Here is a 14,141-nt window from a genome sequence, read left to right as displayed (position 1 = left end):
TTGGCTGGCAGGCTAATTGACTTGCAAACAGGAAGGCAACATTTAGAGCTGAGAGGAAGCTGAGAAACAACAGGAGCGCACTCCACCCAACCGTCCTGTTCTGATGACACTCTGATTGCAATCACGACCAGGCACACAAAGAAACATGCACACACATACACACACACACATGTGTAAAGAGACTTACTTATAGTCTGTGTGGTAACATGCAAAACAAGTAGCCAAGAGCACAAGCACACAAAGCCGTCAGGAGCATACTGTACTGTATAGCTAAGATACAGCTAAATCTACCTTCTCTGAGTTTGTTTTGCCTTATGTTGGACAAAATGCAGCTGTAAACAAATAACAGACAGTCTGTATGGCAGTTACAATAGGACTATGGATATGTTTTGACTATGTTTTGAGAGGCCATGGTCAGGCCACCCTGTGGAGTTTCTGACCATTAGCGATGGAGAAACGTTTTAATGAGCGACGCCTCACGAGGACCAAGATGCACTCAGACTCATTTTGTTATGTGTGGTATCTTTTGGTGAATGTGAACATAACTTGTGTTTGTTTACGACGCAGGGTATCGTTAATACTAAAAATCATGCAGTTTGTGTTCCGTACACTTTCAATTATTCAAATAATCCAAATATCTGCCTCTCCGCTCTCCATCTCATCCAACACATTTATTTCTCCCGTCTGTGTCTCTTGGACGTGTTTCTGCTTCTCTGACCTAAGAGAAATGTTTTGACATTAACATATTGGCTTTGAGCTTTTGGCTGGGTTAGGACTCTTCAATATTTTTGTTAGGGTCGGGTTCGTGCCAAATTTTCACACCCCGCAAAATTCTCTGTCTGCGTTTAATTTGGTGAGTCCCGTCCCTGGTTCAGACCGACAGCAAAACCGAGCAGAGTACGGTTCACCCGCTCCCGCCCCACTACTTAGCCTATTACAGGCTTTCCCACTCTCCCTTGCACTCCTGATAAAGTGAGCAGATCAGGTCTCATGCTGCTATGTTAACCTTCCTCCCCACTCACCACATTACATCCTCTGCCACCTACGAGGCGCTCTCGCCCCCGCCCCTCGCCTTCTGATAAACTGAGAAGAGCAAGACCCATGCTGGCATGTTAACCTGCCTCGCCCACTCGCCCCATTACATCCTTCGCCATCTACGCTGCTCACACTCTTTCTCCCCCCTCAGCCCAGTCACTAACACCCTTTCATTATGGATAGTCTTCTCCGCGGGGGGCTATCACTTCAAAGACACCCCGCTTTCCTTCGTCTGTGTCTGTGCGGAGAGAGGGTGCAGATGACGGGAGCGCGATGAGGTGTACGATAGGGAGGGCTGGGGGTATCATAAAAGTGACTGAGCCAGAGCCGCACGATTTATGTATTTATTCATTACCAAGGAAGCTGCGTATTAAAAGGTCGGGCAATTTTCCAGGTCACTGACCAAACCCACACGGTGAGGAAGCGAGGGGGGGATGAAGAGGACAGGAGAGGAGAGACAACAGAGATAAAGAGAGAGGGAGAGTGGCTGAGATGGCAAGTTGGTAAAAGGCGATATTGGCAGTTGGACACACGCCGGTGCGCTCAAGCCTCACCTGTGTGTATGTGTGCGGACGCGCCAAGTCCCCCCCCATCCCCCTCCTGTTTGCTTGTGTGCGAGGGCATCTGCGGTTTGTGTATGCGTTCACGTCTGTCTGTGCACACACCGGCTGTGGTTAATGAGTTTGAAAGGTCAAACGCCTCTCAGAAAGATTAATGGGGTTTCCTGGGCACGGGGGTAATGGTTTACGAGGCCCAGCCGGACACATTTCCAACATGACGGTCATTACCACCGCCGAGCAGAGACAGAAGAAAGGAGGGAGCGGGAAGCGAAGACAGAGGATGAAACAAAAACTGCCGGGCGGCCAGCGGAGCGAGCATTGTCTGCTCACCTCATGTGCATGTGTGAGTCATTGTTGTGCATGTTCGATTATGTGCGCGGACCGTCTCATCTTTGTATAAAACATCCCACTGCTTATTCTGCTTCAGTTGTCAAATGAGCTGTCAAAGCGGTGGTTTAAAGGACCTGTATTTCTGACAACATGTAACCGAAAAGACACACACACAAAAAAGCTGTGGCATAAATTAGATAGGCCTATCCTCGCCATTTATTAAAATTACCTGTGTCTAGTTCCACTCACTCTTCACTCGGCGTGTGGCCGCTCTGAAGGCCATCACCTGCTGTGACCAGCCTTATCCCATTAGCTTTGAAAGGTCCACTGCAGGCTGCTCTTTGTCCACAACTGACACTTGTTGTGCACTGCTGCATTCAGGTACTGTGACAGTCTAAAAAAAAACCTGTCAGGAACTGGAGCCTTTAAATGGTGGAAAATGCCTCTAAAACATATCAACGACACGTGTAATGAGCAGTGATTTACCTGGCAGGGTTTCCTGACAGAATACAATGCCGGACCAATTTGGTTTGATCTCCTTTTTTCAAATAAGCATGTCAATTACTAATATCTCCATAAATATACATTATATTGAGTTCATATCTGACCATAGGATGCTCGTATCCACTGCCATGGGTATGTGCAAAACAAAAATTTCCAAGCTGTGTTTTGCAACATGACATAATTTCCTCTTTAACACATCTCACTTATCAAAAACAAACACCACAGTTTGGTGCCCGTGCACAAACACAGAGCGAGCCTCATAGAATTTGGAGGTTTGTCTCCAATTTGCGAGCCATAATTATTTGTGAAACGTTGGCCGCCACCATTTGAGATATGCATGTGTGGTAGGCAGGCAGTGCCTAGAAACAGCTTTGGTGAAATGGACCCCGTCTCAGCAGCCAACACTTGCATTCAGATTTCCACCGTTTTGATGCCAGCACCTGAATGCAGCACAGAACAAACAGCCTGTATTCAGACCTGTCTCTCGTGTTGCTTTGGGACCTCAGTATGTTAAACAAGTGCTGCAGCTTAACTTGCTTACCGAAGTTTGTTGTGATTGGCAAAGCCGTCACACATGTTCATCTGTCACTGAAGAAACATTTTCATGATCGGTGTGTTTCTGGAGACTGCCAAGTGTGTGTGTGAATAAGTGCTGAGGGACAGTCGTTAGCAAATATTACATAACGTAACTTTGGAAAAAAGGTTTTAGCAGAATGCATAGAGAGGAATGAATCTTTCATCAAGAGTCCCTGCAGTGTCTGTTTGAGACGGTGCTGGGGATGAGATGGAGGGTAGTGACTGAGGAAACATGATGTAGCATTTAATCGTGTGCAAAGAAGAAAGGCAGGGAAGCTCAGAGCGATATACATATATAAACATGTTCGATGTAAGGTACGGCCTTTTTTTCTCCTCCATACACACACACACACTCAGAATGCAGGGTCTCCTCCTAACATGTTGTCATCAGGTCAGATGTGGCAGAGGAAGATGAGCAGACATGAAAAGCACATTAAGAGGCAGCGTTCACAGGCTGGACGGCCTCATCCAGAGCCAGTGAGGCGGACACTGACACAGCAGAGCACAGATGAGGAGGGGAGACTAATGGCAGAGGGAGGGGTGGAGTTCAGCTGGAGAGGTATGAGGCCGCTCTAAGCATGTGTGTATGTGTGTGTGTGTGTGTGTGTGTGTTATAGGATAAGAGAGTAAGACTGTGAGCATGTGGACGAACCCATGCGTGCGAGCACTAGATGTGGTTCCTTTAAAATCGTGTGCGGTCAGTTTTTTTGGAACATGAACACATGGAGAGGACGGCGCCTCATGTTTTAACAAGATCAGAAGCTCCTCTTGTCAGTTCACATCACTGTTACGTAACTGAATCAGGACTAGTGGACAATACTGGCCCAGCTGCAGCCAATCCAAGGGCTCCGAGCTTGTTGCATACAGTATGACCGTGGCCGGAGCAGCGCGGCTCTAAGATTCATCTACACACAGTGAAAATGGGTAAATATTATGAGTGCTAACAGTGCAGTAAACTATTGTAAACTGAATCCAAACCGCCCACCCCAGTGTTTCACTAAGGTTTTTTTTTTTTTTTTTTAAACCTTGAATGAATACTGCAGTGCTGTGTAATGAAAAAAAAAGAAAATTCTCTGCACCTGAAGCGTCCCATAGGAGCAGTTCATGCACAGTATTTCCACAGTACGTGTCGTGTATCAGAGTTTTGGATTATCTCAACAATGACTATAAACAATGTGTGCTGTTGTGGAGAATTGTGTGTGTGCAAGTGAAGTGTGTGTGTGTGTGTATCTTCTTGTGGGACCTCGGTCACCTCCATAACAGGCAATGCGACGGCCTAAACCAGGCACAATTGAGGCTGATGGTCTCTAAGCCAACATCTGAAAGGGAGGTCAACACGTTTAACCTCTGGTAAAACACTGCCCACACACACACACACACACACAGAAACACACACAGGCTATAGGTTACACTTCCTTTCCCTATATTTTCCTCACAGGAGCCTTAAAGCTGCTCCAAGCGGCAGCAGTATCTGCACGGTAGGTAAATCTGAGTCTCCACTTGAGAGTAAAATATGAGATTGCACTTGATTTTTGCAATAACAGATTCAGGATCAGTTGAACAAAGAAAGTAGAAAACTGGGCAAATCAAGTGCGACCTAGAGATCCAGATTGCGTTTCTGGAGTTTTTAGGTGCATTTATTGGATTTCCAGTTTTTTGTTTGTTTTTGTTTTTCTTGGCCGGCAGCTTCTGCGAGTCCGATCACAGATAAAAAACCGAAACAAAGCCTTAAAAAGCTTGAAGTCGCGCTTGTCTCAATAAATCTGTTGCTCCTAGCGCAGCCTAAATGAGTGGGTGATTTTGTTTTCACCACTGCAAAACAAGGAAATTAAATGAAATGCCGAGGAGTGCGAGGGTGGTAGACTGACTGAGCTCCGCCGAGTTGTCAGTTCAATTCCCAACATGCCCACCCACATCAAGCCTTGCATTAATGCAGTTAGTGTTTACTCTCAATGCAACACACCCAGAGCAGAGCTTTGTGCCAGGAGCAGAGCTCTATAGCTCCGCACAAAGACACTCCAGTGACGTTTATCAACTTTTAGACACCTCAGGAATGAAAATCCTGCCAAAAAAAGGAAAAATAAAATCCTCTAATCCATTAGTATCCCAACAAAAGCGGCAAAGATGATTAATGTGGATTTCTAAAAAAAAAAAATCAGGCAGGAATACGTTTTAACTCCAAGGTGCTGCTGGTGTAGGTGGTAGGAGACATTTTTGATTTAATTTCTTTTTTTTGCTCTTGTATTTTTCAGACTTTTTTATGCATACAGTATAACCTTTGAACAACCTTTAGAGAACAGACCCTGAAGATGTTTACATGAAGCTCTGACATGAAAGAACACGTGCGTTTGCCAGAGCGGCTCTGCTTTCTGCCTCAGCGTAACACTCCTACAGTATACCCTCCACTATTCACATACGCTGTGATGATTATATTTGCTCACTATCCTATATGAAAACACGCACTGATAACTTTCTCTTTTCATATTTTATATACCAGTCTACTTCAACACTTCATTTCATGCAGCAAATCATCAGCAAATATTAAATAGTTTCCTTTTCTGCTGAATTATTTCAACTGTGTTATGTTATTTTGTTTCTGCTGATGAACTTGTTGATTCATCAGCTAATTGTTTAAATGCTGTTCTGCTTTTATTACTTTCTCGTCTCAGACTTTCGCTGCGGATGTGATCCGATATTCTCATTGTGAGCTTGTATTCTTTTTTTTCTTTTACCGCTGATTTACTTTATCTGCTTCAACGATTTAATTGTCTCCTGCATAAATTAATTACTTTCATCTTATTTTATTATGATTCACCATAAAAAAAAAAACAAATTGGTAAGAAATTAAAATCAACTCAACAAAAAAGAAAAGTTTATTCCAAAGGACATGGATGCAAGTCAATGTGGAAACACACACACACACACACACACACACACATAGGGGCCGCGGCTAAAGGAAATGTTTCAGCATAGACTGGTCAATGAAACGAGAATCCAAAGTTGGTCAGCAGTTCCTTCATCTATCAGGCATCTGATTCACTATCCAATATGGCTGATACACCTGCTAAAGCCCCAGCTTTCCTCCCACATGTGGATACACACACACACACACACACACTTGCACACATACGTACGCAGACACTTCTCTCTCTCCCTACCACACACACATTCTTGCAGATCCAGCAGAATAACCCCGATGCCGTCGTACAGCGTCCTCACCCTGAACAAAGGAGATCAGGTGACCTCCATTGGGATCCAATAGACACGTATACTCTGGCTTACACACACAATTCATCAGTCTATCAGTCTCAGTCAATATGTTCCAGTGGAGAGGGAGGTAAATAAGGACCTGGCTGAGCTGCTACATTGACTTGTTATAGGAACCCTCGATCTGCTTCATTACATGTAACATACAGTACAAGAGCCGTGGAACAAAGCCGCGGTGGCAGCTTACAATTCCCTCATCGCTTGCTCCCTTTCCCACTTTCCTTTACTCCCCTCCAATTTTCTTCCTGTCACTCCCTCATCCGCTGCTCCTTGCTCAGCATTCCTCTTTCCTCACCCCTGAACCTGTCACACCCCTTCTTCTTCTTCTTCTTCTTCTTCTTCTTCTTCTTCTTCTTCTTCTTCTTCTTCTTCTTCTTCTTCTTCTTCTTCTTCTTCTTCTTCTTCTTCTTCTTCTTCTTCTTCTTCCCCCTGCTTGTAATGCATCATTTTCTTCAGATGACTCCCCTCTTTCTTCCATCCTTCACGTCGTCGCCCCTCTCCTCATCTCTCCTGAAAATGACGATATCCCCGAGGCCTCGACAGGAGAGTGACGCGGCGCTGCGCCTGCACATCCTCACAAATCACTCTGACCTTTCATATAGACAGAGGTCACAGTCATCTGATCTAAGGACTGCCCCCCCCCCCCCCCCTACAGGATACCCCCTCCTCCTTGCCAAGCCAAAGATGGACCGGAGCAGTCAGGGCAGCAGAGGCAGTGGCAGCCGAGCAGAAAAAGAAGCCTGCATAAATCACAGACAATTAGTCCCAAATTGATGCCTGGGAGGGTGGAGCGCTACTCCTCTGCTAGTCTGGCAATTGCTGGTAAACCCAATATTAGTCAATCAGATCGCTTCTAAGCACTAATTATGAGATTCAGTAATCACATATCACGAGTGGAGTTTAATATTGAACAGTCACTTCTACTGACTTGTGTTCAAGGCAACAGTAAACAGATACAGCAAGGTTTCCATCTAACACAGAGCCGTTTTTCTGACTAATGGCATCTCACGCAGACATAATAGATATTCTATGTTCAAGCTTTAATAGCTTCTGCAGTACAGATTACACCTGGTCCCGACCAGACAGATCATTTACTGCATGCAATTGACCTGATGTATTTTACTGCATCTATCTAATAAAGGCACAAAATGGCCGATAAATAAACTACAGAAACAATTCCACCAGGCAGAATAAGATTATAAGAGCATTAATATGGCGTGGTGTGGTGAGGTCATAGTAATGCAATGGGTTAACGGGTTAGTGTGAGAAAGAGACCGTGTTAGCGTGACTGTGATGATTAATGGTGTGTTTACTGTTACTTGAATCTCTGACAGATTATAAAGATGAACTTGCAGGTAAAGTAATGATCAACACAGAGTTTGTGGTAGCTTCTGTGATCTGTCAAATGCTGAACTCCCACACACACACACACACACATACACAGGATCAATGGGTATGTTGAGACAGAAGGAAAGCAGTATTCCCCCGGAACATTAGCTCAGATCCATTAACTTTTCTTTATACTACATCAAAGATTTCCTGCAGTGGCACTAGACATGAATTGCATACCACGGAGCACAAGTGTAACATGCTGGAATGGCATCAAAAGCAAGCAGATGATGGATCCTTCACCGTGTTTCTCACCTTTAAGGTAAGAAAATGTTGACGGTATTTATTTTGGAAGTGGAACTACATTAGGATTTGGCTTCAAACTGTCTGGTGTTGTGAGTGGTAGACGTAAAAAAAAAAAAAAGGGCCGATCACACTGTGTGCTTCTGACAGTATAAGAAATACGGGAACTTCATCCCGAGCTCTCCCCTCACCTCAGCGTCTCAAAACCATCACGGTGGAAAAATTGTGAGCTGTGGATCTTAAATCACACATGACATGAGAGGTTTGAGCGGTCGCAGCAGTGTAATGAGGCTGCAGGTAAACAATAGTCTGCATGTCTGCCAAGAACATAGTGCAGTGGAGTCGGGGGGCCCCCCGGTCGGGTCCGACTCGACGAGGCATCGAGAGCAGCTCCGGCCGCACAAACACGGACGATCCCACAGGTTACGCTGCAGTTTCTGAATCTCTCGCTCTCAATCACTCTGCTCCTCTCTCTCTCTCTTTGCCTCTATTGTTCTGTACCTGGCTTGTGCCCTCTCTCTGCCTGCTGCAGAATGGATGGATGCAGAGCGAGGGGAGGGAGGGAGGGAGGGAGGGAGAAGAGAGGGGAAGTAAATGAGATCCCGATGAGATGCCAAGGTGTGTTAGCGGTGAGGCGTGGGGAATGAGAAAAGCGGCCTGAAGGGAGGGGGAGTGGCTAGATTGACTGTGTGTGTGTGTGTGTGTGTGTGTGCATGCGTGCGTGCGTGCAAAAGGTTGCTGGTGGACACCCGGCCCTGCGTGTACGGAGCCGTATTAACGTTTGCTAAGTCAGCTCAGGATGCAGGAGGCATGTGCAGGAGAGGAGGAGAGGGAGAAGGAGAAGGAGAAGGAGAGGAGGATGACATATGAGAGGAAGAACAAAGGAAAACAGGACAAACAACAGGAGGCTGGAAGAAGAGTGGAGCACAAAGGAAGGAAGAGCAAACAATATAAAAAAGAATACGCTGCCGGCACATGAGGAGAAGAAGAACACGGGACCAAACACAAAGGGACATGTAAAACTGTGAATAAGAACTAATAAGGGATTAGGCAGAGACACGAGGGCGGACTGGAGGAGAGATATTTCATGAATGGTGATCAAAGAGCCACAGAAATATTGTAATACAATATAACAGAGGCTTTAATAGATCCTCTAAAATCCCAAATACAGGAGAGACTAATGCCTAAATACACACACACACACACACAAACACACACATACACCTCTGATGGAAAAAAGCTGTTTCTGCCTCTACGAGAACACACACACAAACACATAAACACACACACAAACAGGCAGGAAGGTAAATTGCCTCATTTAATATGGACATAATGGCAAAGAAGTAAAGAAAAAAAAAAGGAAAAAATTCTCTCCAGTGTTTTCTTATCTTCCAAATCCTAACAAACAGTGGGAAGAATCACTGCCAATAGCAGCCTTCAGGAGCACATTGCTTTCACAGCAATTAATCGCAACATCAATTAAACAAAAGCTAGCATCCAAATCCGGCTACCCAGCATTCCAGGGAACCAAATCAATCTGGCAATCGTCTGTGTGTGTTGCATTCAGTGCTCCAGAGGAAGTGTGTGCGTGTGTGTGTGTAAATGGAGAAGAGAGTGCGACTGTGTGTGTGCATATGCAAAACGGCCCCTATATCGCACAAGTGTGTATGTTTCATGAGGGGGATTGCATGCGAGCGCAACATGTTCGTGTCAAGTGGGTGTGTGCATTTGACCCTGAGTTGCGTGTGTGTATGTGTGCCAGGAGTGCATTAATGTGTGTCAATGATGTATGGCTGTGATGTCTCTATGTGTGCCAAATGTACATATAGGCTAGGTAAGTGTATAGGTGTGTGCAGCTGATCGTGTGTGTGTGTGTGTGTGTGTATCCAAAAAGCACTCAGCTATGCCTGGATAATAAAGCCCCTTTTTAGAAAGCGCCTGTGGGTCTGAAGCTATTATGTTCTTTTCCACTTCACAGTCTCAGTCCTGATTAGGATCACTTCCCTGACTTCACCTGAGCCAACCGGTCACACACACACACACACACACACACACACACACACACACACACACCATCATCCAATCAACACTGTGCATTAGTTTAAACTCATAAGTTTCATCGGTTTGCAATATCTCTGCTGATGTGTGAGTATTTATCTGTGGCAAACAGCCAGGTGACTGGTTAACTGTTGGAGCCCAGCAGCACAGTTGCTCCCTCACACATTTCAGTGCAGATGCACAGGGCCAATTAAACAAGCCAGCAATCCAAATCCCAATCCCACATCACCATTAAATCTTAAAATAAAAAAACACTCTAAGAATTAAACACTGACTGCTCCTTTGCATTCCAGAGTGGATTCCTGGTTTAATGCTGATGGAAGGACAAAGAGAAGGAAAACCTGCACAGTTCCTGCTCCACTGTTCAAGAAGAGAAAATAAAATACTTGTCACGGAGGGATGGAGCTGAAAAACGGAGCAGAGTTGCATGCAGTGGCATAAGCACTTAAGCATCAGACTCTAACGCGTCCTGTCGTCTGTGCCACAGCATCAGTGACTGTTAAATAGTATGAAAAGACAAAGAAACCAGTTGCACAGAGATGCCATGACAAAAGCAGCCCCCCTCTTCCTGACCCATACACACACACACACACACACACACATACACATTTATACAATTCAAATCACTGTGACAACAGAGCGAGGATTTCTGTCTTATTAGAACAGCTGTGAGGGAAACTGACTTTCCCCCCGAATAAATCACAAACTGGCTACTCAAGCAGACAGAAGCTCTGCCTGTGGCACCGCAGATGTTAGACATGAAGCCGTGGTTTTGGTTTTTAAGAACTGATGTCTTCAATCAACTTCACATGAGCCATTAAGTTCATAATGATGGAGGGAATGGTGTGATTAATAATCACCTGTGCTGTTTTTTTAAGGCACTAAAGTATATTTTGTTTATATATTTTTTGCCTGACTTTTATTCTAACAGTCCTAGCTGGACACATTTGTTGAAATTGTTCGGGATATTCGCTAATAAACGCTGAGTTCACGGAGAACAAATGCGTAAATCTGCCACAGAGCGAAGAGCTTTTAGAAACGCGTCTGCACAGCATGAGACAAACGATTTCTGTTATGATTAACGAGGCTTTTTAAAAACAGAAATGATAATATCTCTAGTTTGAGTCCAGTTTAAATAAATACGCCTCTTGTTAGTGTACAACATGCACCTGCTTCCCATCACAGGACAAGCGCGAATGCCAAACTATCTCCTCCGCGGACATCTGTCTGCCGACCACCGCCGCCTGCTGCGGCGACATCCCAGCCAGAAAAAAAAAGGAGAAAAACTAATACTTCCACATACCTTCCTCTGCGTGACAGTCTTCCACCTGGTTCAGCAATAATATCCAAAGCACCGATATCAGCGTTTTACGGAGATCCATGTTTGTCTGGCCAGTTCCGCGGGGCTCTTGTCATCTCTCTCCAGCCTGCGCGCAACGCACCGCAGCACAGACGCACACGGTGTTTAGAGTCGGAGCGGATGCCGTCTGGGCGACTAGTGCAAGACTCTGGGAGCCACACGGCCTATTTGATATCTCGGGGGAGGGTTTTGTCGAGGAGATTGACACCGGGCGAGCGCAATGAAGTGGGACGTGGAGTCGAGGGTACGGGAGGGTCGACCTATCATGGAGCCGCAACCTGGAATCCACGCGCGCCAGGTGTTTTCCACTATAGTTAACGGAGTCAACCCTGCAGCATCTCTTTCCTTTTACAGAGTGTCGTTTTATAGCGGGAGGGGGAGTTTGAGGGGCGTCGTGGGTGTGTGTGGGAGAGTTAGGACCTGGGTTTGTGGTGTCACAGTGAGGATTATATCCACAGTCCTGCACTTGCGTAATGGCAGTATCTTGATTCTAAAGCGCGGGTCCAGGATTCATTAAAGGTCCTGATGGAGACTCTCAAATTAACATGATTATTTTTAACTAAGTAGTTTCCACAGGGGTGCACACTGCAGCTACATTAAAACTAAAATGCTAGAAAAGCCCAGGTTTACATGCTACAAAACTGGTCAATGCTACACAAACACAAAAAAATACCTATTCTCTAAGTTCTAGAAATATGTTATGTATCATATTTTACAACTTATGTAATGAAAACATTTTAAAGTTTGGATTGTAAAGTCACAGTGGCTATTTAAAGAACAAATGTCACACTATTATACAACTAAAGAGGAATGTAAGACAATACAAAAAGATGATGGTATGAAATAACACCATGATTCATCGATTATATGACTGATGTTTTACTAAAGACACTGCTAAAATGGCAGTGATGTTTTCTGTGTCATCACACGAAACAGAAGTGAAAATCTAATCAGACCTTTCAAGAAAATCATATAAATCTGTGTCAAAGTCACCAAACTTTTTTATAAAGTTATATGGGTTTTTCTGATATGACATCTGTTACCCCATATACACAGTACATATACATGTACAGTATAATTGAGGTACAGTATGTATGTAGGCTGTAGATATATAGCTTTTTTTCTTTTCACACAAATTGTCCACAAATTGACGTGCGATCATTTCTGTAATGAAAATCACTTCCTTTTCTCTGGGGACTATTGATTTGATGCTACTTAAAGTGAGGAGCCATGTTCGCAGTGTTCTGCACCAAGCAAATATTATCGAGCTTTTCTCCTGGGTTTGTTTGTGCTTCTTTGGACGGCAGGAGAGCCGGATGAACTGAAACATGAGGGAGAAAAAAAATGCTGTTTCAAGGGTTTGCATCATTGTAACACATAGACTCCACTTAAGAGTCCCCTGCTCTCACTGTCGTGGCCACATGCCGCATGGACAGTGAACTATTACACACACAGGCAAGTGAACAAACACACACACATCTACTCTGCCCTGAATTGATCATTCTCACAGTTTAGCTTGGAAAGCAATACATTTTATTGCTGATTGACAAGCAAGATACTGTTTTTTCTAAAGAGAAAAAGAGAAAACTAGTGGTGTGAACACAGGTTGTATCTCCGATCGATGCAACCTTTTCTGAGTGCTGAGAGGAGAAGGCTGCAGGATCCAAAGAGCTCTCTCTATTAGATGTCCATTAAAAAAGAAGAAGAAGAAGAAGAAACAGAAGAAGAAGAAATTGTCCAGTTTCATTCAAAAAATCTCAATCTGATTGTGGATCTTGAAGCTCAGAAAGAACACAATGCTATGCACTTCACAACCAGTTCCTTTAATGAAATACACTTGTATTCAGAAATATGTTCCCATTCTTCTGTTTAAAGAGCAATTCAGGCTAAGTGGCTGTGAGGATTACAATGACCAAGTAATGTGGATTTCTGTCATTCATCAGTCTATTAAGAGAATGAAATGATTCCTCCAGTTTTCCACATGCAACACACTGGAAAATTTCCAGCTCCACGCACATGTGACGCCTGAACGCTGACGTCAGAGTGTATTTACATTCAGCTTTTTTTAATCAGAGTTGACTTCAAAGTCTGAGGTCAAACTGTTCTTAAAAATATGGCCACAGCGTCGACGATAGCGAGCATCCGCCTGGCAGCTCTTTGAGCATGTACTGTACCACCAGCCTCGGCTACTTAGCTACTTTTCAAACTTTAATGTCGTGCAAATGAAAAGGCTAGTCAGCACACCTCATTTTTCCCCCGCAGCAAGCCCTGCAACTGCCGGACATAAAACAGCTCTGTAATAAATGTAATAAGCACTTTTAATACCACACACACACCTAACTCACACACACACACACACACTCACACACACGCTGTCCACAGCCCCTCCTATATGCTCCATAATCATCTGTAAGACTCATTATCGCAGCTATCACCCAGCCCCCTCTCCATGCCTGCTCTCTCTCTCTCTCTCTCTCTCTCTCTCTCTCTCTCTCTCTCTCTCTCTCTCTCTCTCAAGCAGGGGCTCGCACGCGCCCATAAACACACACACACGCTCACACACAGATTATGGGCCATCAGCCTGACTGATCCTCCCCAGCAGGGGGGCTGGTAGCCTCAGTTCAGGGAGCTGATGAACATGATCATCTGTCCTCCTCTGTGGTCATTACTCACCAAGGACAGAGGCCAGCAGCTCCACTCCCTCACTCACTCACTCACTCTGCCCTCGCCGTACATTACACACACACACGCACACTACACACTCTTTCATGCTCTCACTCACCAACACACCATCCTCCACTACCACATCTGCCAAATGT

At 44.8% G+C, this 14,141-nt stretch overlaps 1 protein-coding gene across 1 annotated transcript in view; it reads right to left on the bottom strand.

The window, feature by feature from the left end:
- The window catches only part of epha10 (EPH receptor A10), a gene marked incomplete at both ends in the record, with an annotated part of 144,544 nt that extends 133,200 nt beyond the window's left edge, over positions 1–11,344 (bottom strand). Inside the window, one exon of the mRNA XM_083982249.1 lies at positions 11,266–11,344. Coding sequence (XP_083838375.1) covers positions 11,266–11,344 — 79 coding nt within the window. The remainder of the gene's footprint in view (positions 1–11,265) is intronic.
- Positions 11,345–14,141: the final 2,797 nt, after the last annotated feature.

The sequence above is a fragment of the Trachurus trachurus genome, assembly GCF_905171665.1.
Source record: "Trachurus trachurus genome assembly, chromosome: 11".
Lineage (NCBI taxonomy): Eukaryota > Metazoa > Chordata > Actinopteri > Carangiformes > Carangidae > Trachurus > Trachurus trachurus.
The sequence above is the reverse complement of the archived record's forward strand: the minus strand, read 5'-3'. Positions and strand labels throughout refer to the sequence as shown.